Raw genomic sequence first — 26035 nt, forward strand, 5'->3', positions numbered from 1 at the left:
CACACACACACACACATAAATGGAAGGTTGATGGAAATATCCCTTAAGAACCATTAGTTCTTTTTGTATTAGAGGTATGGTCACTATATACATTTTTGCTGTGTTTAATCTTCTGAGTCTTAGTGAACTTAACTTTAGGTAGGAAATTACCTGCCAGAAATTTTCCCCTGTGAATGTAAATGTGTGTGTATGCAAATACGTATATGCACATGTGTATACACACACTCATATGGCATTTGTGTTTACAATTTCATGTTATTGTAGTTTTGGATATCATGTGCCAATTCCTGAAGCTGATTAATCAGAATTATCCAGTACAAATGTTGGTACAAACAAAGCTATGGACAAATTTGGGGCTTATGTTGACCAGCTGATATGTCAAATGAAACCAGTAGGCTCCTTTCTCTGACATATTTTTGGTTATAACACACAGTTGCCTATATATGTGATTTCATTGTGCATAATGTCATATTTATAATTATCTACTTGAGTTCATTCCCCTCATGTCCCCTATGAGTTATATTCCTATTGCCCAAGTGTCTAAGCTTACAATGAAAGCAGGTATTCCCACCAAAAACAACTGCAGCCAGCTACTCCTACTTTTGGTGGACATGTTTTTTTGTGTCATTTTAACCAAATTCTAATAAGACAATATTACACAAATAAACAACTGCCTGGTATACTAGTTTAATAAGTATTATAAATAAAATATATCAGAAAATGAGCCAGTGGGGTATTTGTAACAGTTGCTTTTTTAGTTGATTTTTCAGGAATTTGTATTGATACTTGGAAACAAGTATGTGGTCAAGGCACATAATTTTGTTATCTTTCACAAGAGAAAGAAACTAATAACAAAGGAAGCCCAGGGAACGGTGAAACAGCAGTTGAGATAAGTATGTGTGTGCTCGGGGGAGGTGATTTTTGTTGTAGGGCAGAAACTAGAACTGTGCTGGGAGAAGAATCATGAGTACTTCAAGCTCCCTTATATTCATGTCAGGGCTCACTTTCAGCAGCAATAACTTCCAAGTCACCTATAAGAGAGCGTTTGATCGACATTTAGTAAAGTCAAAGTTCAGAATAAAGTTGTAAGGAATAATTTTGGCCCTGCCCCAGTAGAGAGACTCAGGATAAAGACTATATTGCTAATTTTGAGTGATGGGGCCATTATGGCTCCTCTTTAGTCTTTACAGAAAGTCAGTCTCTATGTAAATCCCCGTCCTGTCCTATCCCTTGAGAAAGGAGTACAAACCTAAACAACAGAAGGAGAAAAATCTTTAGGTTAGATTCGCGTATTAGACCAATTCCCGTCAGTTAAAACTGTCTATTTTGTACATTTCTCATTAAGTTTAAATGAGGTTGTCATCCTATGTGCTATGAGGTTCCTGACCCTACCTGCCTGACTTGGGCACTGACCTCAGGAGACAGTGGCAGCTGGGAGGATGCTTCACCACTGGCACCCTGGGGCCCTATTTAAGGTTCCCTGTCTGCAAAATGCTGGGAGGTTGCGTATTTCGTTAAAAAGGGGGAGGCCAGTTCTGTTGCTAGCTGCTGGTTGACCTTCTTCTCCTTCCCCCTTCAGCCTGGAGGGGTTTGTAAAAGGACAAATCAAAGAGGCTGGACCACCGCCTGGCATAGGCCCCAATGCTGCGACAGCAATCGCGCGGGGCGGCAAGAACGCAGCAGCTGGCGCTTCAAGGATGTCCTCACGGCTGCCTGGCACCTAGGCTGCAAAAGCCCCCCGTCCATGGCTGTTCGAGAGCCGGCCGGAGGCAACCCTGGCAGTGGGTCTTCCCCTAACGGCACCCTTCCTCCCCCAGCGTGTCCCGGGGTCCTTGCCCTGCGGGTTCTGGGACTTGCACTAGAACTTGGGCGGCAGCACCAATCTCGCAGACCTGGGCTCTTCGGCCTGTAGGCGCATGCGCGGCCAGCGCGCTCCCAGCAGTCCCCTCTCCTCCCCTTCCCTCCCCTCCCCCAGGAGACATTTTGGTCACGTCCCAGCAGCAGGTACCCGAAGAGCCAGTGTACGAGCGGCCAGAGCCCTAGTCAGGCTCCTTCGGAAGGCAAGCATGGCGCGGCTTCGAGCGCTGCGAAGGGCAGCGGCCGGTATTCTTCCTTAAATTCCTTCTCCTGTGGCTTCTCTACTGGTAGGGAGCAGCTCCTGCGCAAGGGTAGGTACAGGCTGGGGGCGGCTCAGCTCCTACTACTGCGACGGGGGCGGGGCGGGGGGAGAGGGGGCGGACAGCCCAGTTAGCGAGGCGTCCACCACCTGCCCCTGTCAGGCGCGTTAGGTGTCGGCCCTGACCCTTCGGTGCACTTTTGTTCCCTCGAGAGATCTTACCCCCAGTGTCCGCTGTGACATTAGTTGGTTAATTTCATCTCATCTCCATGCACACCTGCATACACTTCGTAAAAGTTCGTGTGTAGAATGCGAGTTTGTGTGACCATTGGGAAGGCAGTATGGATGCGTGCCTGTCATGCTTTGCATTTAACTCGTGGACGTGTTTGCCGGGGTTAATTTTTACTCGGGTGATTTACATGTAGCTAAAGACCAGTGAGCCTTCACTCTTCCTTATTAAGTGCATTCTCTCTCCCTATCGCCACCTCCAGCATGGCCTTGTTAGAGAGTATTTCTTAGTTGCTCAGAGGAATGGGGGCCCTGAACTAGATAATGGAAATTCAAATTTAAACAAACAAATCAGCAGACTTCTGATCTTGTCTTCTTATTCTTGATATTGGTCCCCAGAGTAACCGCTTTCAACATTTTCAGCTGTTTCTTCTAATGCTTGTTTCCCTTTTTCTGAATTATATACACTTTCTGGTGCTTCTTGATATTTTCAGTTACAGATAGTATCTATTGCTTGGAAATTGAAGATATAGGTCTGTTAACATACCATTCACCCAAAATACACTTCCTTTCCCTCATCTGGTAAATAACATTAAAATAGTTAAAATTTACACTATATTGATGTTTATGCCTTTGTCACTAATTACATTACCTTCTTACACACATAACTACACACACAACACATAACTAAACCCAATTACACAATAGTTACATTCATGCACACACTGAAGTGATATTGCTTATACTATTAAGGCTAGGGAATTATTAGAGGGCTGTCATCTGTGGTTGTATTGGTTGTGCCTTTGCAAAGACTTTTGAATCATCTGTTCAGAGGAAGGGAGGCTTTTTAAAATTAGTAATTCCATAGGTAGTGAGTCAGTTTTTCAAGTTGATGGGTGTCCATATCTAACCAAGCAAGACAAAAAAACATCATCTGTGCCTGGACTGGATCTTTAAGTTTTTTTCTTAGACTTTTTCTCCCTAGAATTCACAATTCATACCCTCATTCAACCCGTATTAATTAAACTCCTTTATGCTTCAGGCACTTTTACAAAAACTGGGGTGCAGAGGTGAACAAAAGACAAAGTTTGTGTCCTCTTGGAACTTCCAGGTTAGGGGAAACAGGTAAACATATGAAGGAAAAACATGTTAGGGATTAATAAATACAATGAGGAAAAACAAGTAGGATATGAAGAATAGAAAGTGCTGGAGGGAGGTAGCAGAGACTGCTAGCTATTTCCCAATAGCCATTCTTCTCCCACCCCACCTTTTTTGAAAATTAGCAATACAACCCTTGCAGCTTAGTGCAGCCATGTGACTGAGTCCTGGCCAGTGGGATGTGTTAATGCATTTATGACCTACTCTAAGTGGTCTTAAAGCAGTTTAGGTTGTTGCCCTCTTTGTTTCTTTCTTATTTCTGCCTGCTGGAATGTGGATGTAATGGCTTGAGTTCTTGGACTATGAGGTAGAAACCACATGCTGAAGATGGCAGAACAACAAGAGAGAAGCAGCCTAGGTTCTGACACCCGTGGTGCACCATACTGGGAGCGCTGTATGAACTCCTTTTTTACTTGAGAAATCATTTTCTAGTGGCTTAAACCTATGATCTTAATCAAAAGGAGAGTAACTATTTTATTTCTCTTTTTCATTTGTTTCTATTATTTTCATTATACCTATCACTTATTATTCACCAAATTCTTTGCCAGAAGAATAAATTTCCTCTCAGTTTGATTAAACCCATTAATCAGCTTGTCAGTTTCATCTTCTGGCATTGTCTTTTGGGGGTCTTTTGTTTTCTTGCTCCAGTGTGGGCTAATTGTTCTCTAAGATAGCATGGTAGTAATTCTGGGATCTCCTCTCACTGATATTCTGGGGATCTCATTTGCTTTGTGTTGGACCTCCTGTTGCCAGGATTTTATAGCTTTTTGTTTCGTTTTTTTTTTTACTCCTACATTTTGGAGAGGGTGCGTGGGAGTTAAACTTTTGAGACTTGCATCTCTAAAAATGTTTTATTCTGTCAACCCTCTTGATTCATATGTTGGTTGGGTATATAACCCAAATTCTACTTTGGAAATAATTTTTCCTTATATTTTCAAAGGCAATTCTCCAGTGTATTATAGCTTCTAGTAAGAAATTCATAGCGTTCTGATTCCTAATTTTTTGTATGTGACTTGTTTTTCTTTCTTTTTGGAATCTTTTCTGTTTTTTTCGTTTTCCCTGGGGTTCTGAAATTTCACAATTACATGTCTTGGAGTAGGCACTTTTTTCATCCATTGTTCCTCACTCAGTGTCCCCTCTTAATCTGGACACTCTTCAATCCTGAAAAATGTTTGTGTTTCTTGGAGTTTTTTCCTTCTCTTGTCAATCTCTGGAACTTCTGTTTTTCAAACATTCTGCCTCCACTTGATCTTCTCACTTTCTTTTTCTACTATTTTACATCTCTACTTTTTTGGTGTAGGTTTTTTTGGGGTTAAGTACCACAATTTTATCTTCTAACTTATCTACTGAATTTTAAACTCCTACTTTCACAGTATTTATTTACAAGAGCTCTTATTTTATCCCTTCCCCAGAACATTTTTATTTTTATTTTTAAAAATAATATTCTCTTTTTTTTTCACGGGTTAAATATTTCTATATCTGTGGACATTAATTACAGGTATTTATTTTAGTCATTGCTTTAGGTCTTCTTCCTGCATTATTTCTTTTTCTTTCAAGTTTTATTATATTTTCTCTCATTTGATTCCTTTTCTCCCTTGTTACTAGGGTTTTTCCTATAATATTTTTATGTTTGTGATCCTTGACTATCAGTTTGTATTTTGGAGAGAGACAAAAAAAAAAAAAAAAATTGACAGCTCTTTGAGTACCTGGAGGGGCGGCTGTCAAACAGTGGGCTTCACTGTAGGGTTTTCTGACTGGGCTGTTTCATCACTGGGGAAATTGCCCCATTTGCTACCATGGGTAAGTCATTTCTCTTAGTTACCCCTCCTAGGAAACTTCCAGGATTCCATCTGTGAGTTATAAGCCTTACTGCCAGTCTCCTATGATTGAGGAGGGTAGAATGCTGAATATCTCAGTGCTTGGTTGGTAGTCATTCACATAATTTGTTTACAAATTAAGACTAGTTTTGACACTTTCCGCCGTATCTGTTATTCCTGAATGTGGTTCAGCCTTTCAAGAACGTATTAAATAGGATAGGCTAAAGTGCTGTAACAAATAGACACCAAAATGTATGTCTCAAACACAGTAGGATTTTATTTCTTGTTCTTTAAGATCTAAAATGGGTTTTCCTAATTGGCAAGCAGCTCTTCTGTATGTGGTGAATTAAGGACCCAGGCTTCTCGACCCTGTGGCTCTGCCATCCCTAGAGCCCCATCATCAACTGCATCTAGTCAGCAGAAAGGGAGAGAGAATTTACAAGGGGAAAGTACTTACCAGATAGTGAAGAGTAAAATGCATGACTGTAACTTAGAGAGGGAAGACGCTGCTAAGTGCTGAGACAATTTCCTACTCACTTTCTCACAGGTTTTAATTATCCTCCAAACGCTGTGAGTTAAGCTTTATCTCCAAGTGAGAAAGGTGAATTTCTGAGAGAAGTAATTTTCTCAGGTTCACTGCTGCTCAGTGGCACATCCAGGGTTTAAAGCCAGATTTTAAAACCAGTTCAGTTTACCATTTATTTTAAATCAGTTGAGTAATCAATTCACTTTTTAATCTCTTTTAGCTTTACTTGACCATCATGGATTGCTTTTACAGCGTCTTTATAATTTTTTATGCTTTATTTATTCTCAACATTGTATTGAGGGCCAGAGCATTAATGCAAGGGGCTGATAGGCTGTGTCCAAACCCATGGGGCCTGTTGTCTCTTTTGCCCCTTGTTAGGTCCTTCAGGATATTGCCTAGGATTTTCCCATACACACTTTATGACTGAACCTCACATGTCCCTCTATCTCTTATGAAGGTTGACAGACACATGGTTTATAGCAAATCAGCACTACACAGATTAAAATTCCTTCAGAAAATCATTCTGTGTTGTCTTTGCAAGATAGCTTAATGACATTAGTTGAAGTAGTCTTCATATTCAAGATGATTTTCTTCTTATATAGACACTGGATATTAAAAAATACAGTTCCCAGTTTTCCCACTCTCTTGGAGTCTCTTGGAAGTTTGCACTCAGCACAAAATAAACATTGAAAATAGTTAGAGAAAAGTCATAACTTTACAGGCTGCCTTAGTATAAATTCTATTTCAAAGTATATTTCATTGAATAAGGGTCCTGAGCCTGTGAGTGTTTTGGAATGAGGCCTGTTGGTAGATTCATGTGACTAGAGTCTCGTTTGTGATTACCTCTTCAATGAGAGGCCCTCATTTGGTTGGTTAATTCTTTCCTCATTCCTGTCTCGCTGACCTTCTCGTTCTTAAGAGGTTCTAATAAACATTGATTATTCTCAAATCATATATCCTATTCCTCTCTCTTTCAGAGAACATCAATGATACCTATTTTGCAGACAAGAGAATATCAGATTCTAATGTGCCTGATATCATGTAGGAGCTGTCGTGTATATTAATGTCTTTTACTTAATCTTTTCTTTCATATTCTCTTTCATCTCACTTTGGGAAGTTCATATTTCCATTTTACAGATTAAAACAAAAACAGCAACCAAGAAGCTCCGAGAGACTAAGAGACAAAGGTAACAAAGTAAGTTGTTCAGATATGGTTCATTCATTTTAATACTCCCCAATAATCCAGTGTTTGAGTATACTGTTGGCCTGTATCTGCGGGTTCTGCTTTAGCGGGTTCTGCACCTGCAGATCAAAAACATTAAAAAAAAATTCCAGACAGTTCAAAGAGGAAAAAACTTGAATTTGCTGCCCACAGGCTACTATTTACATGGCATTTACATTCTATGTACAGCTATTTCCATAGCATTTGCATTGTAGTAGGTATTATAAGTATTCTAGAGATGATGAAGTATAAGGGGGATGTGCATAGATTGTATGCAAATACTACACTGTTCTCTATAAGGGACTTGAGCATGGCAGATTTTGGTATCTGCTGGGGTCTTGGAACCAATCCCCTGAAATACGAAGGGACATTTGTACCGTAACTTTGGTATTTCTTCCCTATTGATTTTTAAGTGTTTCCATATGTTTATTTTATAAATAATGTTTCAGTGAGTAACTGGTACATGGGAGTAGTTGGCAGGTAAACATGGTCACCTAACAGCTTATTGTTTAAGACTTTTAAATACAAAGCCATCACTGGCACTTAGTGATCTTACACTAGTCAAGACCGAGCTCCAGTTAATACTTGAAAATGTAGATCCTATATGTGGAGCATGGCAATTATTGTTTCTGCTTATTTCCTACAGCGTATCAGTATAGGTCACTAGGAATCCTATATGACCCTGTATAATGGGTGTATAAGACCGTTCTTATAACAAGAATCTGTTAGAATTTTTGTTTCTGTTAGATTAATATGCTATACATTGTTGTTTTCCAGTTTACTTACAGCCAGAAGAATTTAACTTATTTGAGTAACTTCACACTAATATTTCTGCATTTATTAAGTTTTCAAACCAAAGCAGTCCTTTTTGTGTGTGAGAATTTACAACCTGCTGGTCTTATAATGTCAAAAACTGAACCAAAGTGAACCCCATTAGGCTACTCTCAGACCTTTTTGTAATTAAACTAAATTAAATGGAATTAAATTAAATTCCATTTATTTATTTATTTATTTTTGGGCCGGGCCTTCCCCGGCCAGGGTTTGAACCGAGGCCCCCTGTAGTGGAAGTGCAGAGTCCTAACCACTGGACTGCCAGGAAATTCCTTCTCAGACCTCTTTCAATAGTTTCATTTTGGTACCAGACTTTTTCATGAACTCAGAGAAATCAATTTTGCATTTGCACTGTCAGTTTTTTCACCTCAATGATGTTTTAACTCTGAATAAAATAATTTTATTTTATTTATTGAAGAGGTATTTTTCCCTGGGCTATTCTTCATATATTGCGTGTGTGCACGTGTGTGTCTGCCTTGATTGAGTCCTCAGTTGCATCAGTGAACCCTCAGATTCTCACTGACTTTCTCTTTGCAAGAAGAACATGTTAGTGGACATAATTATGTCCATCTGTGTCATCTCTGCAATGTCCTCTGTCCCGGCCAGCTTTGTCGTGTTCCTGGTCCAGGGGTGTGTCAGCAAATGGAAGCACCTGTAGTTCATCAGCGGAGTGAAGCCCATCATTCTACTGACTCTCCAGTTCTGTCTAGGACATGGTAAGAACGCTGGTCTGCTGCTGCTTTATAAACCTCCATCAGGGCTCTGGATTGGATGGATGAAAGAGCCCCTGGCCATCACCAGGAAATGTTCTAGCTAGTTCAAAGATGAATGAAAGAGGAAAAGGCAGACCCAGTTGTACACTTTCATGTGACCAAACATGGCCTTAAGCACACGGCTGATCTCATGCCAGAGGAAATCCGTCCACACAGACTGCAATTCATACCACCACCACCTCATTCCCTAAGTGACAACTTTTCAAAAAACTGAGGTGGAAGACTCGTAGTCAAAACTCAAAACCAATGCTTCTAACATGTCTGATAGATTTTAGCCTTCAGAGTCAGGGTGTTCTTTGCCTTACTAGGAACTCATCTGTCCTTCAGATTCCTGAGGACCAGGTAAGTGAGAGGTGACCGTGCTTCCTGTTTTTCAGTTTTCCCATAGATAGCTAATTCATAATTTATTGTTTTTGCAGTATGTTAGAAACATAAAATAACATAGCTGTAAGTAAGTACAAGCTACCAGGAGAGCTTAGAAGTGCCAAATCTAGTTTAAGAAGGCTGAGGCACTCAACTAAAATAAAAACTAAAGTTGTAAGAAAATCCTAGTATGTCTGTGATGGTACTGAAGAAATTCTTATAAGGTTACTAGCAGGCTATTTACTTGAGGTGACAATATTTACAATAAAGATAGTACATTATTACTGTCTCATTACCTTATGGCAACACAACAATAGCTCCAGAGACGAGGATAAAAATATAAAACACAATAAAAAGAATCAGATTGTATATGTAGGATTTTATTAGGGCAGACATTTCCATAATTATAAATCTCATCAAAACAAATAGATGACCTAACACAACATTGTAAATCAACTATACTTCAATTAAAAAAAAAACCAAATAGATGACCGAGTATCTTTATTAAACAGTGATCCAAAATGAAGTAAAAATTAGTAAAATTAACTGTAAATGAAGACACTGCAAGCACCTAAACCAATGAGTTATCAATGTGCTTTAATACCAGGACCTAATAACATTATTTTCCAAGTAATTAATTATTAATGTAAAAACCATAATTAACATAAATGACACAGATGATACTGTACTTTTCTGTAGTAAAGAAATGTTTAATGGATTTTTTATGGATCCCAACTGGTATTATAAAGAAAACCTTACTGAACAAAAACTTTTATAATCTCAGAAAAACAGACATGATGAAAAGGTTGATAATTTATGCATATAATTTAACGATACTATCACAGGTATGGAAATGTAACAATCATTTGTATGTAAGAAAATGGTATAAAAGCAGAGGGTTGTCAAAATAGAGAACAAGAGATATTCTGAAACAAATGAAAAATCAAGATACTGTAGTAATGGCAACTATTTTTAATGTGCGACAGATACTGAAATACCAAGGGGAAAATGAACAGACTGTTTCCTGAAGTGGTGGTGACAGTGGATAGAGAGTAGCTTTTGAAAAATGCAAGGGATATAGCAAATTAGCTTACCACCTCCTTCAAATAAAAGTGAGAATCTCTTGGAAGAATTTAAGCACCATTAACAGACACGTGTTATGGCAGTTCATGCAATGCTTTGTATGTCCGTGGAAAACTATTCCAGTGGTGGATATGATGTAGGAATCAGAAGCATATTTTGCTGAGACACTAGGTAATTGACACTTTCCCGAACTGAAAAAAAAAATTCATAAGAAGGTATATAAAGTTGTTGACTAAATGAAATTTGTTCTAAGAATAACTCGTACCTAGTGAAATAGCTTACCAGCTGCCACAACTCTGGGATCCTCATGAGACTGGTGTCTCCCAGCTGCTCGGCTATCCGCACTCGCGTTCCACCAAAGAACATGAACTGCAGAAATAAATAAACCAGAAATAGATTGTAAAGACTGTGGCATTACTCAAATAAGAAAGACAGAAATATTAATCAGAAACTGAAAGTCCTATTCTTTAAATCAAAATAGTGATTATCAAAAAGGTAGCACTAAGTATGTTAGTGATAAGATTTCAGAGGAGTCAAAGATTTGGGAAAGAAATTTATAAATTAATTAGTCAAACTGGTTTTATAGAAGAAGAAACAGAAGGATTTTACTTTATTTTGAAAAAGCAAGATTATAAAAAAATTATGCTCACCACTGAATATTTGGCTGATGCAAAGAAGAAAATTAAAGTAGCTGAAACTTAACCACCCAGAGAAAACCTGTATTAATATTTATTGTATTTCTTTTGAAAGATGAGAAATATAAAATTAGCGTCTTACTGTATATTATACTTTGTAATTGATTTAAAAAAGTCAACAATGAGAAGTTTCTATGACAATGCTATTAATTTTTAACACGTGAATTCTGTCCCATAGATATAACAACTTTTTATACCAGCCCCTTATTGTTGATTATTTATATCATTCAAAATAGTGTGGTATTCTACAAAATACTGAAATAAATGTTCTTTTACTTAAATTATTTAAAAATTTAAAAATAATTACAATGTAATACATGTTGGTTGTATAGATTTTGGAAAATGCAAATAAACAAAAAGAGAAAGCAGGAATAGTTTCTAATCCTACCACCCAGAATTCATCACTTTGCTATTTTGGTGTATCTTTTCCATATTTATGTATATATGTATGTATTTTCATATTTTTATGTATTTATAGGCACACAGCGTATATGTTTATGCTTATATTAGACACATGATATATATGATGTATATGTGTGTCTGTTTGTGTATTACAAGTATATTATATACATAGGGTCATACTACATTGTTTCTAAAGTTTCCTTATCATAAACAATGCTGACAAAAACTTCCTTAGAGCAGCACCTATCATGTATATTTATAAAAATAACAATGTCAAAGACAAATCACTACTTACATTTATTGGGTGCTTCCTATGTTCGAGGCCTGGCTCTAAGCGTTTTGCATGTATTAACTCATTTAGTCTTCACAAGAATCCTAGGTGGTAGGTTATGATTATGATTATTTTATCAATGAGCAATGTAAGGCACAGAAAGGTTAAGTAACTCACTCCAAGTCACAAAGTTAGTAAGCGGTGGAGCTGGGATTCAAACCCAACCAGTCTGGATCTCATTATTTCCTCAATGTAAACTCCTAAAATTAAAATTAAGAGAACCAAAGGGAATATCTTATATAGGTACAGTATACATACTATAAGTTGTCCAGAAATGATGCACTGATTTATACTCAGCATATTACTATTTATTCCCTTTTCTCCACTGAGAATTAATTTAAGATTAAAAAGTGTGCACACTCATTTTCAGTTTTTTCTTATAAAAGTTATATATGTTCATTATAAAAATTAAAATACCACTTAAAAAATATTTTCATCATTCAAGTGACCACTATATATTTTATATTCTTTCAAATTTCCTTCCTGTGTAACTGAACACACCTATACAACTATGCATATTTCCTAGAATATTGGCAAAAATAATTCTAAAATTAAGGCTTTTCATTTATATTGCTGAATTTTGTGGTGGGGAATTATTAAGCCAGTATATGCTACACAGTAGGGGTACTTATTTTTTCCCAGCTTCTCTGGCACTATATCTATATAAGTATGTCTTTATTTGGTGAAAATGGCATCTCCTTATAGTCTTAATCTACGTCTTCCTAAATATATATTTAGTAGTCATCTGTACATCTACCTTTGCATATGTTTTTACATTTCTTTTTGCTTTTGAATTTCATTTCTGGTGTCTTGGGGCATGCAGAAAGATTGAGCCTTTTTATAAAAAATTCATCACTTGATTTTTTTGCCTTCATTGTTTTCATTTGTGTTTTGGTTTAGAAGTATAGTTCTCATCCATATTATTTTAAAAAAGCATCTAGGGGGACCTCCCTGGTGGTCCAGTGATAAAGAATCCACCTTCCAATGCAGGGGACACGGGTTCAATCCCTAGTCAGGGAATTAAGATCCCACATGCCGTGGGGCAACTAAGCCCGCGCATCACAGCTACTGAGCTCGCATGCCTCAATGAGAGAGCCCGCGTGCCACAAACTACAGAGCCCACGTGCCCTGGAGCCCTCACACCACAACTAGAGAGAAGCCCGCGCGCTGCAACGAAGAGCCTGCGTGCCGCAACTAAGACCTGATACAGCCGAAAAAAAAATCTATATTTTATTTTAGTAATTTTATGACTTCTTTTCTTCTACGTTGAAATCTATAATCCATTTGAATTTTATTTTAGCATGTGGTATGAGATAGACAGCTAATAATTTTCATAATTTTTCTCCTCTTCATATATTTTCCAGCTTGAAAATATTTTTTTCGGTATATTCGGATTCTTTTCTTAGGATATATTACTAGAAGTTAAATTTCTGCGTAAAGATCAGACGCTCAGTTTTGAATATGTTAGGTTTGAGATGTCCACTGGACATTCAAGTAAGGAAGTTGAGGAGGCAGACGGAAGTAATGAATTAGCTATTCTTGGTCATTTATCCTTCCAGATGAACTATACTTGCATTTTCTAGAGTTTGCCACAAAAAACTCTGTGAAGGGCTTCCCTGGTGGCGCAGTGGTTGAGAATCTGCCTGCCAATGCAGGGGACATGGGTTCGAGCCCTGGTCTGGGAAGATCCCACATGCCGCGAAGCAACTAGGCCCGTGAGCCACAGCTACTGAGCCTGCGCGTCTGGAGCCTGTGCTCCGCAACAAGAGAGGCCACGACAGTGAGAGGCCCGCGCACCGCGATGAAGAGTGGCCCCTGCTTGCCACAACTAGAGAAAGCCCTCGCACGGAAACGAAGACCCAACACAGCCAAAAAAACCAAAACCAAACAAAAAAAAGACCTAAAGAAGAAATACATGGCAAATATCTTTCTGACAAAAAAAAAAAAAATGTGAAATTCAGATTGCAGTAACTTTCAAATTTAACGTTAAAAGCCTCAAATAGGTGTTTATTAAATAAAGATATGTACTATCTATCTGTCTGCCGTATGTTACTCTCAGTGGAGTGTTAGGAAGTCATTAATCATGCATATGCATTATTTCTAGCATATATATGAATATGAATATATATGTATACACATATATACATTCACCTACATATATATGAATGACACAGGAATAGAAAGACCAAAATGTTAACAGTATTATCTCTAAGTAGTGGAAAATGTTTTTTTTCCACCTTTGGTCGTGGCCATGATATTTAGTCTCTGTAAAAATATGTATTACTTTTTCATTCAGAGACAAACACTCTATCCCAAGTAATGTTATTTTTAAAAATCAATAAAAATATATTTAGAGGAAAAACAAGATGAACAGATTTTTCTTAGGCTCCTTGCAGTTTTTTAATTTTATCATTTTGATGTATCATGGAAGACAGCAGTTCAACATTTGGAAAAGCCTTCATAAGTGGTTAACATTCTAAATAAATAGTATGTAAAACAGGTATTTTCAACCCTTAAAATGACAAAAAACCCTAAATATTTGGCAATAAAAATTAAATATATGGCATAATCAAAAACAGTGACAAAATACTGGAGGAACTTAGTAGGTCACCAGTACACTTTAAATTTCATAGAAGAAATGGACAACTATACCTCTGTTGAGTGCTCCATATTCTGTATGGAAAACGCCAACTAGTTTTGAGTAGCCTAGGTCGACATGGGCATTAATTGCTCTTCTAAATGCGTCACCCCACAGAGCTGGCCCACCAGGTTTCATCTGAAAAGTTACCAGCTCGTAGACTCCTGGAATAGAGAGAAAATAATTACTTTATAAAAGATATTCAAGAAATTTCTCATCAGGTTAGTGTGGTTCCAGTGGAAGGCTAATCTACATATACAGATTTGGAGGATCAAACATAAAAATGTTTATGTATACATATTTATGATTTCTTTGCATTTCTTGCATTTTTCCTAGCTTTTATGTTTAGAAAGTCTTTCTCCATGTTTAAGGGTGAGTTATTAAGCTTATCATAGAGAACAAAGAACAAGGAAGCTATATTAAGCTCTTATCAACGATTTTTAATCTATAAAATTAGTTATTTAAACAAATATTGAGAATTTATGATAGGATTAGGATTTTTGAGCTGCCTGAGTCTAATTCTAGGTAAGAAATGAATAAGAAAAGTATTTTCTGATCTCATATATTTCCTTCTTTCCAATTCTGAGAGGAAACACTTTTTTGTTTGTATAATTTCCCCCTACAGGTTTCCATTTCTAACAGGAACAGCCAGCAAACAAAGGACCCAAAGTGATATGTGAGATTTTGAGGGGAAAAAAAATGAAGAAGGTGGTTTTATTATTCCTAAATATCCAGGTAAACACTTGAAAATCAGTTTATCTTCTGGTCAGAAGTATGGAGCAGGTAGAAAAAAAGAAACTAGGGAACAAGTAGATTTGAGAAGTAAAAGGAAAAAAAGTACAAAGCAACTAAAGAATTATAAACAACAGAGGCAGATAACCAAGATGTGACACTGTTCTAGGAGCCACTAAGTTCACGTAGACAGTGCTGAAGGCTGAGGGGAGGTCCTGGTGGATAGGATCCAAATAAGACATTTCAAATCTCTTGTCATCTAAGATACACTACGAAGTTGAGATTATGGGGGAAAGAAAAATTAGTTTATGCTTTTAAAAAGTCTGCCTTTTGTTTAAAATTAGGTTGAGGTAAATATTTCCCTTAAGTCAGTAAGAAAGTGAAATCAGCAAGAAGATAAATTTTAATAATTACTTTCAAACTGAGAAATAAGAGGAAAACAAAAAAGTTAAACTACAGTAATTCAGCTTACCAGTTTAAATTAATCCATTCCCCCCAGTTTTACAAGCAAAGATATACTTACTGTTTTTAGATTAACTGTAATTTGTGTAAAAAATAATACTAAATTATGAGAAAATATCGTACATTATCCTTTACCTACCTATACATGTGTTCTATGTTCCAGATCCCCAACTTCTCAAGATTTCTTCCCATGTATTTCATATTCATATCTAAACTTTAACAGTTTTTCCAAATTGGAAAAAATTTCATTATTTAAGGCTCATTGTTTTAATGGTAAGCAAAGAGCTCAAATTCATTTTTACCTCTATAATCACAATATATTCCGATATAAAACGAAGGATTATTTTTTCCTATGGAACTTTAGTTTTTATAGCTTTAAAATCTTAAGTATGTTCTTCATTAAAATTCAATGTAATTTAGAGAGATGAACTTACCTTCTTTGGGTGGTTTTTCTAATTTGCACCATGGCACCAGATAAGTAATTTCACTCTCTTGTTTATCAGTAAGACCCAAAATTGGAACGAGTAATTGTTCTCGCCATTCCTTATCATTGGCCAAGGCTTTCCGAACTTCAGTTTGCTGAGCAAAATTGTCTATGGGAATAACAGGAGTAAGAAAAATAAAATTGTTTGATTTAAAATCACCTGTACACCTTTAACATATATAATATTGTACATCAACTATACATCAATAAAAAAATAAAATCACCTGTACTTTTTCTGGGTTTCATTCAATTTAGCAAATGTTTATTGAGGCCACATAAGGACAATGTGTTATATCACTAGAGATACCAACATATGTAGTTAGTTGCTCATGGTCTAAAAGGGGAGTGGCAACGTAAACAACCAATGATGTCATATAATAATGGGCTTTATAGGTGCTACCATTTAGTAGGTAGTTGTGAGACTTAGGTAAGTTATTGGATCATTCTGTGCCTGTCTCTTATTCTGTGAAATAGGGATAATGATATAGTAGCTACCTCCAGGGCTGTTGTTGAGGATTAAAAGAATTGGTATATGAAGGGAGCTTAGAACAATGTTTGGCACCAAGTGAGTACTCCGTATATATTATTTATTCATATTATTTGAGGCATTTAAGTTATAGTGTTAGTTTAGAGAAAGACTGTTTCTTCGGTAGTGCTGGTGGTGGGTAGTCAGGTCAAGGTACAACTGAATTAAATTTAACAAATGAAATTAAGATTTGCTTTTTCAGCCTCTTTGAACAAACAGCTTCCAAAGAAACAGTGCTAATTCTCTTACTTATTGACACCCATTCTTTTTACCCAGTACTGTTTCTCTTCTGTTACCCAAACAGGTATATACATTTAATAACGTATAGGCCTAGCACTATATTTATTATTAGGGCCTAAGGTTAATGGTAAAAGAGTTTTCTATGGTTTATGCTAGAGATAAGGAATAACATCTATCTTAGAGCTTAAGTAAGTTATATCATGATCTTACTAGTAATTTTCTTAATGGGACATAATTCTCCTTGTTGCACATTAAAGCATAAATTGTGTTTTAATGGGGTTTGTCCTATTACAACAGGGAAATCCTCTAAACTATGGCCATGTTAAATATAGAATGAGCACTTTTCACAATAAAGTATGTGATGAATATTAACTTTGGACACTATTAATGACTCTTAACTTGATGACCAGACACTAAATGAAATTACTAAAAGTTCTCTGGATATCGTCAAGTCCTATGTGGACTTCAGAAAGATTGGACACTGGAGTAACAATCTGGGGATTCCTGTAACCTGTTCTTCGTTGTCTACTAAACCAGCAGTAAGTCAACTTCAATATGGGGAGAATTCTAATTCCTTTGCCTTCACTTCCCTAGAGCAGTGTAATGATAGTGAATTCCCTGAAACCTTGGGGTACAAAAACAAAAGTGGTTCCCTAAATTTAACAAATTATTCAGTCTGAGTTGGGTGAGGCCTGGAAGTTAACTATTATCCCCATGAACCTCAACTAAACTAAATTAGAAATACTGAATTGTTTCTACTAAAATCCTGATGTCCAGTTGCAGATTCAACAATAAGAAAAAATAACTCTCCCTTTTATTATCTTTACCCACTTGGGCTCTTGCAATCAATGCTTTAAATTTTTCATAAATGATCTATACAATAAACCATTCTATGTTCTTTCTGAGCATTAAAGGCTAGTTCACAATTTCATGATTTGAAATACGAGATGTCACACTTTCCCAATGATGATGCATAGGAATTTGGGCAAAAGTTGTTAGAGGTACCAGTGGGAGGAGTAATCACTGAATTCATTTTGTGTTGTTGTTGTATTTGTTGTTCCTCTCTTTAAAAGTTGAATTTAACCTGTGTGTATTTATAGTAACACAGACCCAAGAGGTAAGTGTATTGTAACATTCAAAAGAGTGAAAATCTATACTGAATACTTAGGCTGGAAAAATCATACCATACTTCCAAATATGAAACACTTTATCAATCCTGCCTCCAAATTCTACACTCCAGGATCCAACCAATTCAGAGTGAGCTGTCTGAAGATGTATGTTTTTCTTAACATTTTCCAGAAACTCATTCATCTTTGAAGGTTTAACGCAGTAAGTACGAAACTCATAGAACGTTCCATCGTATTGTCTGGGGCCCGTAGCAAAAGATGAACACACCTGAAGAAACATAAGGCAAATTTAAGTATTTGGGGACCTTAAGGCTTATAATATGTTACAACCAAATCTGAATCTGCAAAGAAGGGACACTCATTAGACTCATACTCCATGTTTGTACCTCTGTTGTTATCTCTCCTTAGAATTGCTGAGAGATGTCAATAAAGATAAGTACTCTTAAGTGTGCTGAATATACAAATACTGCTTCCTAGCAGGGGTCCCTTAGCCACCTTTTCATGAAAAGTTAATCATAAGAAGGCACTAGGGTCTTAATGAGAGTCCTTTATCCAAGAACTACAACTAGGATTCTAATTAATTACAAATGGTTTACCTTATTTATCCAATATTCTATCTTTAGTCAATACTGTATGTGTTACAGTTATATATGTAAATGAACTTTATAGAATATACAGGTGTTCTGGCAGGAATGATGGAAATACGTTTACTTGCAGAAAAACCTTCTTTAGGTTTTTTTTAAAAATGTAAGTTTCAATTCAGGTCAAAGTATTTTCCAAATTCAATGAAGTACATCACTGGTAAATAATAGAACTGGAATGTAACTAATGCTAAAGGGAATCCATAATCTATTAAATTGCACTATAACACGGTGGTAGACTGTATGAATTCTATAAAGGAGAAATCAACAGGTCAGAACTGTCTGAATCATTATTAGGTTTAATTATAGATGCAGTGTGAAGAAGGGCATTTAATCCATCCAATTATACTAAGTTGATGGAACTATCCCTTAAGAACCATTAGTTCTTTTTGTATTAGAGGTATGGTCACTATATACATTTTTGCTGTGTTTAATCTTCTGAGTCTTAGTGAACTTAACTTTAGGTAGGAAATTACCTGCCAGAAATTATCCCCTCTGAATGTAAATGTGTGTGTATGTAAATACGTATATGCACACATGTATACACACACACTCATATGGCATTTGTGTTTACAATTTCATGTTATTGCAGTTTTGGATATCATGTGCCAATTCCTGAAGCTGATTAATCAGAATTATCTAATACAAATGTTGGTACAAACAAAGCTATGGGCAAATTTGGGGCTTATGTTGACCAGCTGATATGTCAAATGAAACCAGTAGGCTCCTTTCTCTGACATATTTTTGGTTATAACACACAGTTGCCTATATATGTGATTTCATTGTGCATAATGTCATATTTATAATTATCTACTTGAGTTCATTCCCCTCATGTCCCCTATGAGTTATATTCCTATTGCCCAAGTGTCTAAGCTTACAAAGAAAGCAGGTATTCCCACCAAAAACAACTGCAGCCAGCTACTCCTACTTTTGGTGGACATGTTTTTTTGTGTCATTTTAACCAAATTCTAATAAGACAATATTACACAAATAAACAACTGCCTGGTATACTAGTTTAATAAGTATTATAAATAAAATATATCAGAAAAGGAGCCAGTGGGGTATTTGTAACAGTTGCTTTTTTAGTTGATTTTTCAGGAATTTGTATTGATACTTGGAAACAAGTATGTGGTCAAGGCACATAATTTTGTTATCTTTCACAAGAGAAAGAAACAAGTAACAAAGGAAGCCCAGGGAAAGGTTAAACAGCAGTTGAGATAAGTATGTGTGTGCTCTGGGGAGGTGATTTTTGTTGTAGGGCAGAAACTAGAACTGTGCTGGGAGAAGAATCATGAGTACTTCAAGCTCCCTTATATTCATGTCAGGGCTCATTTTCAGCAGCAATAACTTCCAAGTCACCTATAAGAGAGCGTTTGATCGACATTTAGTAAAGTCAAAGTTCAGAATAGAGTTGTAAGGAATAATTTTGGCCCTGCCCCAGTAGAGAGGATCAGTATAAAGGCTGTATTGCTAATTTTGAGTGAAGGGGCCATTATGGCTCCTCTTTAGTCTTTACAGGAAGTCAGTCTCTACGTAAATCCCCTTCTTGTCCTATTGCTTGAGAAAGGAGTACAAACCTAAACATCAAAAAACAACAACAAAACGTCTCTAGCTTAGATTCACAAAATAGGACAAGCCACCACAGTTAAGGCCGAGTCACAAAAATCTATTTTGTACACTTCTCATTTAACTTTTTAAATTTATTTAATTATTATTATTTTTTATATGTCAATCCCAATCTCCCAATTCATCATTTCTCATTTAACTTTGATGAGGTTGTCATCATCATATTTTCTAGGAAGTTCTCGACCCTGCGTGACTTGCGCACTGACTGCAGGAGACAGTGGCAGCTGGGCAGAGGCTGCACCACCTGTACCCTGGGCCCCTCTCTGAGGTTCTCTGCAAAATGCTCAGAAGTTTTACTTCATGTATAAGGGGGAGGCCCGTTCTCTTGCTAGTGTCAGGTTGACCTTTTTCTCCTTCACCCTTCAGTCTAGAGGGGCTTGTGGCTTGTCAAAAGTCAATAGAATAGGCTGTACGAGCGCGTGGCACAGGGACCAGCGCGGCGAGCCCAAAGGCGCGGGGCGACAAGAACGCAGCAGCTGGCGCTTCAGGGGTGGCCTCAAGGCCGCCGGGCACCCAGGCTAGAAAAGCCCCCCGTCCACGGTTGTTCCCGAGCCGGCCGTAGGCGACACAGGCAGCCAGTCTTCCCCTAAGGGCACCCTTTCTCCTCCTGCGCGCTCCAGGGTCCTCGCTTCCAGGTGCTGGGACTTGCTCTACAAGAAGGCAGCAGCACAAGGCTCCCAGGTCAGGGAGCGCGAGCCGCGTGGTGCCCCTCCCCCTCCCTCCTCCCCTCCCCTCCCCTCCCCTCTCCCAGGGATCATTTTGGGCGCGTCCCCGGGGCGGGTACCTGAGGCGCCAGGGTCCGAGCGGCCAGAGCCTTAGTCAGGCTCTTTCCGAGGGCAAGCATGGCGCGGCTTCGACCGCTGAGAAGGGCAGCGACCGGGATTCTTCCTTAAACTCCTCCTCCTCTGGCTCCCCGACTAGCAGAGAGCGGCGTCTGCACTACTGCCGGACGCAGGCTCGGGGCGGGGATCCGCGGGTCAGCTCCGCCTCACGCCCGGGGTTGGGGCGCGGCCGGGGAGCCCAGTGCGTAAGGCGTCCGCCCGGGGCCGGCCCCAGACGCCTTTGGTGTGACCTCTGGCCCTTCCTGGCTCCTTTGTTTCCCCAAACGTTCTTATCCCCATCGTCAAGAGTGATATTAGAATTAGCTGAATGCTGAGGTCGTTCCTGTGCCACCTGTCTGGACACATCGCCTCATCTCCAAGAGCTCTTGCATACAATCAGTAAAAGTTCGTGTGTAGAATGAGAGTGTGTATGACCATTGGGAAGGCAGTATGGATGCGTGTGTGTGTCATGCTTTGCATTTTAAATCGCGCACGTGTTTGCAGCGGTCAGTTTTAGTCGGGTGATTCACGTGTAGCTAAAGACTAGTGATTCTTCCCTTTTGTTCATTAAGTGCATTTTCTCTCCCTATTGCCACCCCCAGTATGTCCTTGTAAGGCTCCTAATAATGGTATAGATTGTATTTCTCAGGCGCTCAGAGGAATGGGGGCCCCGAACTAGATTCGAAAATTCAAATTTAAATATATATAGTTTGAATCAAACAGTTTTTAAGCCTTAAAAGCAAAACAGCAGACCTCTGATCTTGTCCTTCTTATTCCTGAAATTGGTCCCCAGAGTAGTTACTTTAAACATTTTCAGCTGTTGCTTGTAGAGCTTGTTTATTATTACGTAAATGTCATTATATGCATTTTCTGGTGTTTCTTGATATTTTCAGTTATAGATAGTGTCTGTTGCTTGGAAAATGAGGATTTAGGTCTGTTACATACCACTACCCCAAAATACACTTCCTTTCCTGCATCTGATAATGCTTACATTAAGAATAGTTAATTGTAACGTTATTAATTTGATTATATTGATGTTTACATAATTACTAATTACATTACCTTCCAAACATATAAATACACACACTAAATCCAATTACACAACCATTACACTCATGCACACATTGAAGTAATATTGCTTATACTGTTAAGACTAGGGAATTATTACAAGGCTATTGTCTGTGGTTGTATTTGGTTGTGCCTTTGCAAAGACTTTTGAATTATCTGTTGAGAGGAAGGGAGGCTTTTTAAAGTTAGTAATTCCAGAGGGGGATGAGTCAGTTTTTCTAGTTGATGGGCATCCATTTCTAACCAAGCAAGACAAAAAAGCATCATCTGTACCTGGACTGGATCTTTATGTTTAGATTTATTTTCTGAGGCTTTTCCCCCCTAGAATTCACAATTGATTCCCTCATTCAACCCATATTAATTAAACTCCTTTATGCTTCAGGCACTTTTCCGAAAATTGGGGTGCAGAGGTGAACAAAAGTCAAAGTTCGTGTTCTCTTGGAGCTTCTAGGTTAGCGGAAACAAAAACAAATGAAGGAAAAATATGTCAAGGCTTAATAAATACAATGAGTAAAAACAAGTAGGATATGGAGAATACAAAGTGCTGGAGGGAGGAAGCAGAGACTGCTAGCTATTTCCCAATAGCCATTCTTCTCCCACCCCACCCTTTTTGAAAATTAGCAATAGAACCCTTGCAGCTTGGTGCAGCCATGTGACTAACTCCTGGCCAATGGGATGTGTTAATGCATTTATGACCTACTGTAAGTGGTCTTAAAGCAGTGCAGGAGCGGTTCTTGCCCTCTTTGTTTCTTTCTTATTTCTACTTGCTGGAATGTGGAGTAATGGCTTGAGTTCTTGGACTATGAGGTAGAAACCACATGCTGAAGATGGCAGAACAAGAGAGAAACAGCCTAGGTTCTGACACCATGGAGCACCATACTAGGAGCCCTGAACTGCCTATCTCTGGACTTCTTTTTTACAAGGGAAAATTTTTCTAGCTTAAGCCACTGCTTTGTGGCTTAAACTTATGATCTTCATCAATCGGAGAGTGACTATTTCTTTTTCATTTGTTTCTATTATTTTCATTATACCCATCACTTATTATTTATTTATTTATTTATTTATGGCTGCATTGGGTCTTCCTTTCTGTGGGAGGGCTTTCTCTAGTTGTGGCAAGCGGGGGCCACTCTTCATCGCGGTGCGCGGGCCTCTCACTATCGCGGCCTCTCTTGTTGCGGAGCACAGGCTCCAGACGCGCAGGCTCAGTAATTGTGGCTCACGGGCCTAGTTGCTCCGCGGCATGTGGGATCTTCCCAGACCAGGGCTCGAACCCGTGTCCCCTGCATTGGCAGGCAGATTCTCAACCACTGCGCCACCAGGGAAGCCCCCCATCACTTATTAATCACCCAATTCTTTGCCTAAATAAATTTCCTCTCAATATGATTAAACCCATTAATCAGCTTATCAGTTTCATCTTCTGGCATTATCTTTCGGGGGTCCTTTGTTCTCTTGCTCCACTGTGGGCTAATTGTTTTTTAAGACAGCATGGTAGTAATTCTGGGATCTCCTCTCACTGATATCCTGGGGGATCTCGTTTGCCTTGTGTTGGACCTCCTGTTGCCAGGATTTGGTAGCTTTTTTTTTTTGAGACTTGAATTTCAAAAAACGTTTTATTCTACCAAACCTCTTGATTCATATGTTGGTTGGGCATAAAATTCTACATTGGAAATAATTTTTCCTTATAATTTCAAAGGCAATTCTCCATTGTATTATAGCTTCTAGTAAGAAATTCATGGCATGCTGATTCCTGCTTCTTTGTATGTGACTTCTCTGTCTCTATAAAATCAAGGGAAGGAGTCTGCATAGATTCTTCTCGACAGACTGTGTGAGTGATATAAAGTATATGAGTTTGGAGCATACAGGCCTGGATTTGAATTCCGGTTCTGGTACTTATTGACTGTGTAAGCTTGGATAAGTTACTCAGTTTCTCTGAGCCTCTGTTACCTTGTTTGTTATTGGTGATAATTAAACTACTATCTAGGGTTGTAAGAATAATTAAATGAGAGAATCTCATTATAGTACTTTCCCATAGAATTAATCACTCAGATTAATTTCTGCACTGAACCCCCAGAATATTAGAACCAGGGGCATCGTTGGAATCTTTCACTTTTTTAAGGATAAATTTCTCAGAAATAAATGCATTAAATTGTATAATTTTGAAAATGAAAGGGACACTAGAAATACTTTGTTGAGAGAAGTAAATTTACACTTTTATTTTGCTAATGGTGAAAATAAGCTCCAAGAGGGCAAGTGACTTGTTGATGGTTACACAGTAATTTAGAACTCAAGTCAGGCATAAAGGCCTTGTCTTTGGTCACCTGGGGTGCTTGCAAACAACCTAGCTCTTCATGTACCAAAAACTCTGACCCCTACTAACTGCACCCCTCCCAATTCTCTACTCATTTTGAAACATAAAGTGAATCCTGACACTCTCCACCAAGTTTCAGCACATTGAGCATAAAATGCAGACTCCTTCCCAGGCCTATGTCCTATGACTCCTGCCTCCCTCTCCTCCTCATCTCCCATCACTCTCCCTCGTAGCTCATCACATTCCAGCCCCACTGCCTTCCTGTTGTTCCTTAAACATAAAAGCTCATTTCTTTTGTGGGACTTTGTACCTACACTTTCTATTGCCTTTGCTTATAGTGTTCTTTCTCTCCAAATCTTTTCCTGGCTTGTTTTTCCTAATCGTTTATGCCTTGGAAGAAGTTATCACCTTCTCAGGGAGCGTAGTCACTCTTCTCCTCATGCACTGCTTTATTTTTGGCTAAGTGATATAATTATTTGTTTACTGTAAAGTTTCTCTATAGGATTGCAAACTCCTTGAAGGTAGGGACTTTTTCGTATTCACCCAGACTCTCAAATATGCAGAACAGTGTCTGGCATATAGTAGCTGCTCAGTGAATGTTTGTTGAGTGAAGACATGGGCGGTAGACTGGATTGACTTGAGTTCAGTATATGAGTATTTAGGCCCTCTTTGTGTTCCATTACCCCTAACCGTAAAATGAGTCTGCAGCTTACAAGCCTATGGCAGCGGGGAGGGGTGCATCAAATAACCAAAAGGTGAGGGGATAGATGCATGTTTGCAGTTGTTATTGATTGGTCCTGTGCTCTGAGGCAATAGGAGAGGCCAGGCCCTCTTGGGTGATCCTACCTTTGATGTCCCTTTGCAGAGACATGCCCTGCTCGGTGGGGGAGAAGGAGTGGACCACCACCCCAGTCCCCCAGACCATCACGGACCTCTTCAGAAATGGGAACTGGACGATGGAGAACCCCTCCCCCACCTGCCAGTGTAGCAGCGACAAAATCAAGAAGATGCTGCCCGTGTGTCCCCTGGGGGCTGGGGGGCTGCCTCCTCCACAAGTGAGTCACTTTCAGGGTGTGACCGTTCAGGTGGGGTGCAGGGTGGGCTTGGGGAGAAGGCATGGGTGACCTGCCGTGTCAGGAGGGTCTCTTTCAGTCTTGATTCTTGTCATAGGGAAAAGCATGTGAGTTTTGAGAGGAGGGGGCTTGGAGCACATTGTTCCTGTATCTGAGGGAGCTTAGCCTCCTTCTCTCTTTTGAAGTCAGCCTAGTTTCCTTACTGGTTCGAGGTACAGCCAGAATACAACACTCTGGATCAATGAGCTGTGGAAGGCACACTGTGGGCTCTCTGGTGTCACAGGACAGACTGTGACAAGCCCAGCTTCATCTCTGCCTCTGCCACAGATGAGCTGGTGACCTTGGACAGGCCACTCTGAGTCCCTAGGCCTGTTTCCTCACCGCTGAATTAGGGAGGCTGGCCCCTAAAACTTCTGTGGGCCTTACAACCCTGACATCCTCTGAAACTCTGAGTGTGGGAAACAGTTCTGAGCCATTTTTTCTGAGAATGATTTCCGGAAGAGGCTTGCTTTTGCTGTCTCTCTGCTGCCTTATCAGCATCCAGGTTGCAGGGTGAGGAGAAGGAATTTCAAATGGTGTTGAAAACTTAAAGCAGTCCTTCTTGGTTACCTTTCTTTAAAATAAGAGCTCATCTCTTCATCAGTATAACTCCAACGAACAGAAGAATTCACTAGGCAGAGTCAATGGTGCTGCTCCCTAAAATCCTTTTGTAACCGTAAAGAATGATACTTCACGGTCTATTCT

At 38.7% G+C, this 26035-nt stretch overlaps 1 protein-coding gene and 1 long non-coding RNA gene across 8 annotated transcripts; one reads left to right on the plus strand and one right to left on the minus strand.

Moving 5' to 3' along the window:
• The first annotated feature begins 1977 nt into the window (after window positions 1-1977).
• On the plus strand, window positions 1978-13625 carry LOC137769948 (uncharacterized). 2 transcript variants are annotated; one of them, XR_011075109.1, is made up of 4 exons: window positions 1978-2168; window positions 6983-7040; window positions 8505-8614; window positions 13105-13625. It is a non-coding gene; the product is annotated as an uncharacterized lncRNA (long non-coding RNA). The 2 variants fall into 2 exon arrangements; XR_011075110.1 differs by having other exon boundaries at window positions 13129-13625.
• Window positions 9399-20982, minus strand: LOC137769947 (protein NipSnap homolog 3A-like). 6 transcript variants are annotated; one of them, XM_068552147.1, is made up of 7 exons: window positions 20806-20981; window positions 17812-18022; window positions 15812-15970; window positions 14198-14347; window positions 10768-10814; window positions 10400-10486; window positions 9399-10308 (listed from the first exon to the last, which is right to left on the minus strand). In XM_068552147.1, exons 1-7 carry the CDS (start codon window positions 20863-20865, stop codon window positions 10285-10287), a joined length of 738 nt encoding a protein of 245 aa, XP_068408248.1. In that variant the 5' UTR covers window positions 20866-20981; the 3' UTR covers window positions 9399-10284. The 6 variants fall into 6 exon arrangements, 4 of the variants coding, with proteins under 4 accessions (XP_068408248.1, XP_068408247.1, XP_068408250.1 ...); XR_011075108.1 differs by lacking the exon at window positions 9399-10308 and adding an exon at window positions 11663-11745; XR_011075107.1 differs by lacking the exon at window positions 9399-10308 and adding an exon at window positions 11510-11745 and having other exon boundaries at window positions 10435-10486; window positions 20806-20982.
• Between the last annotated feature and the right edge of the window lie 5053 nt (window positions 20983-26035).

The sequence above is a fragment of the Eschrichtius robustus genome, chromosome 10 (genome assembly GCF_028021215.1).
Source record: "Eschrichtius robustus isolate mEscRob2 chromosome 10, mEscRob2.pri, whole genome shotgun sequence".
Taxonomy (NCBI): Eukaryota; Metazoa; Chordata; class Mammalia; order Artiodactyla; family Eschrichtiidae; genus Eschrichtius; species Eschrichtius robustus.

Bases quoted from the DNA above. Each gene is read 5' to 3' on its own strand.
- LOC137769947 (XM_068552146.1), bottom strand. From the start codon at position 20,865: ATGCTTGCCCTCGGAAAGAGCCTGACTAAGGCTCTGGCCGCTCGGACC. The intron at 18,023-20,805 runs GTACCCGCCCCG...ATGTTTCTTCAG, and splicing joins CTCGGACCCTGGCGCCTCAG to GTGTGTTCATCTTTTGCTAC. The intron at 14,348-15,811 runs GTAAGTTCATCT...TCTCTATTCCAG, and splicing joins AGAAAAACCACCCAAAGAAG to GAGTCTACGAGCTGGTAACT.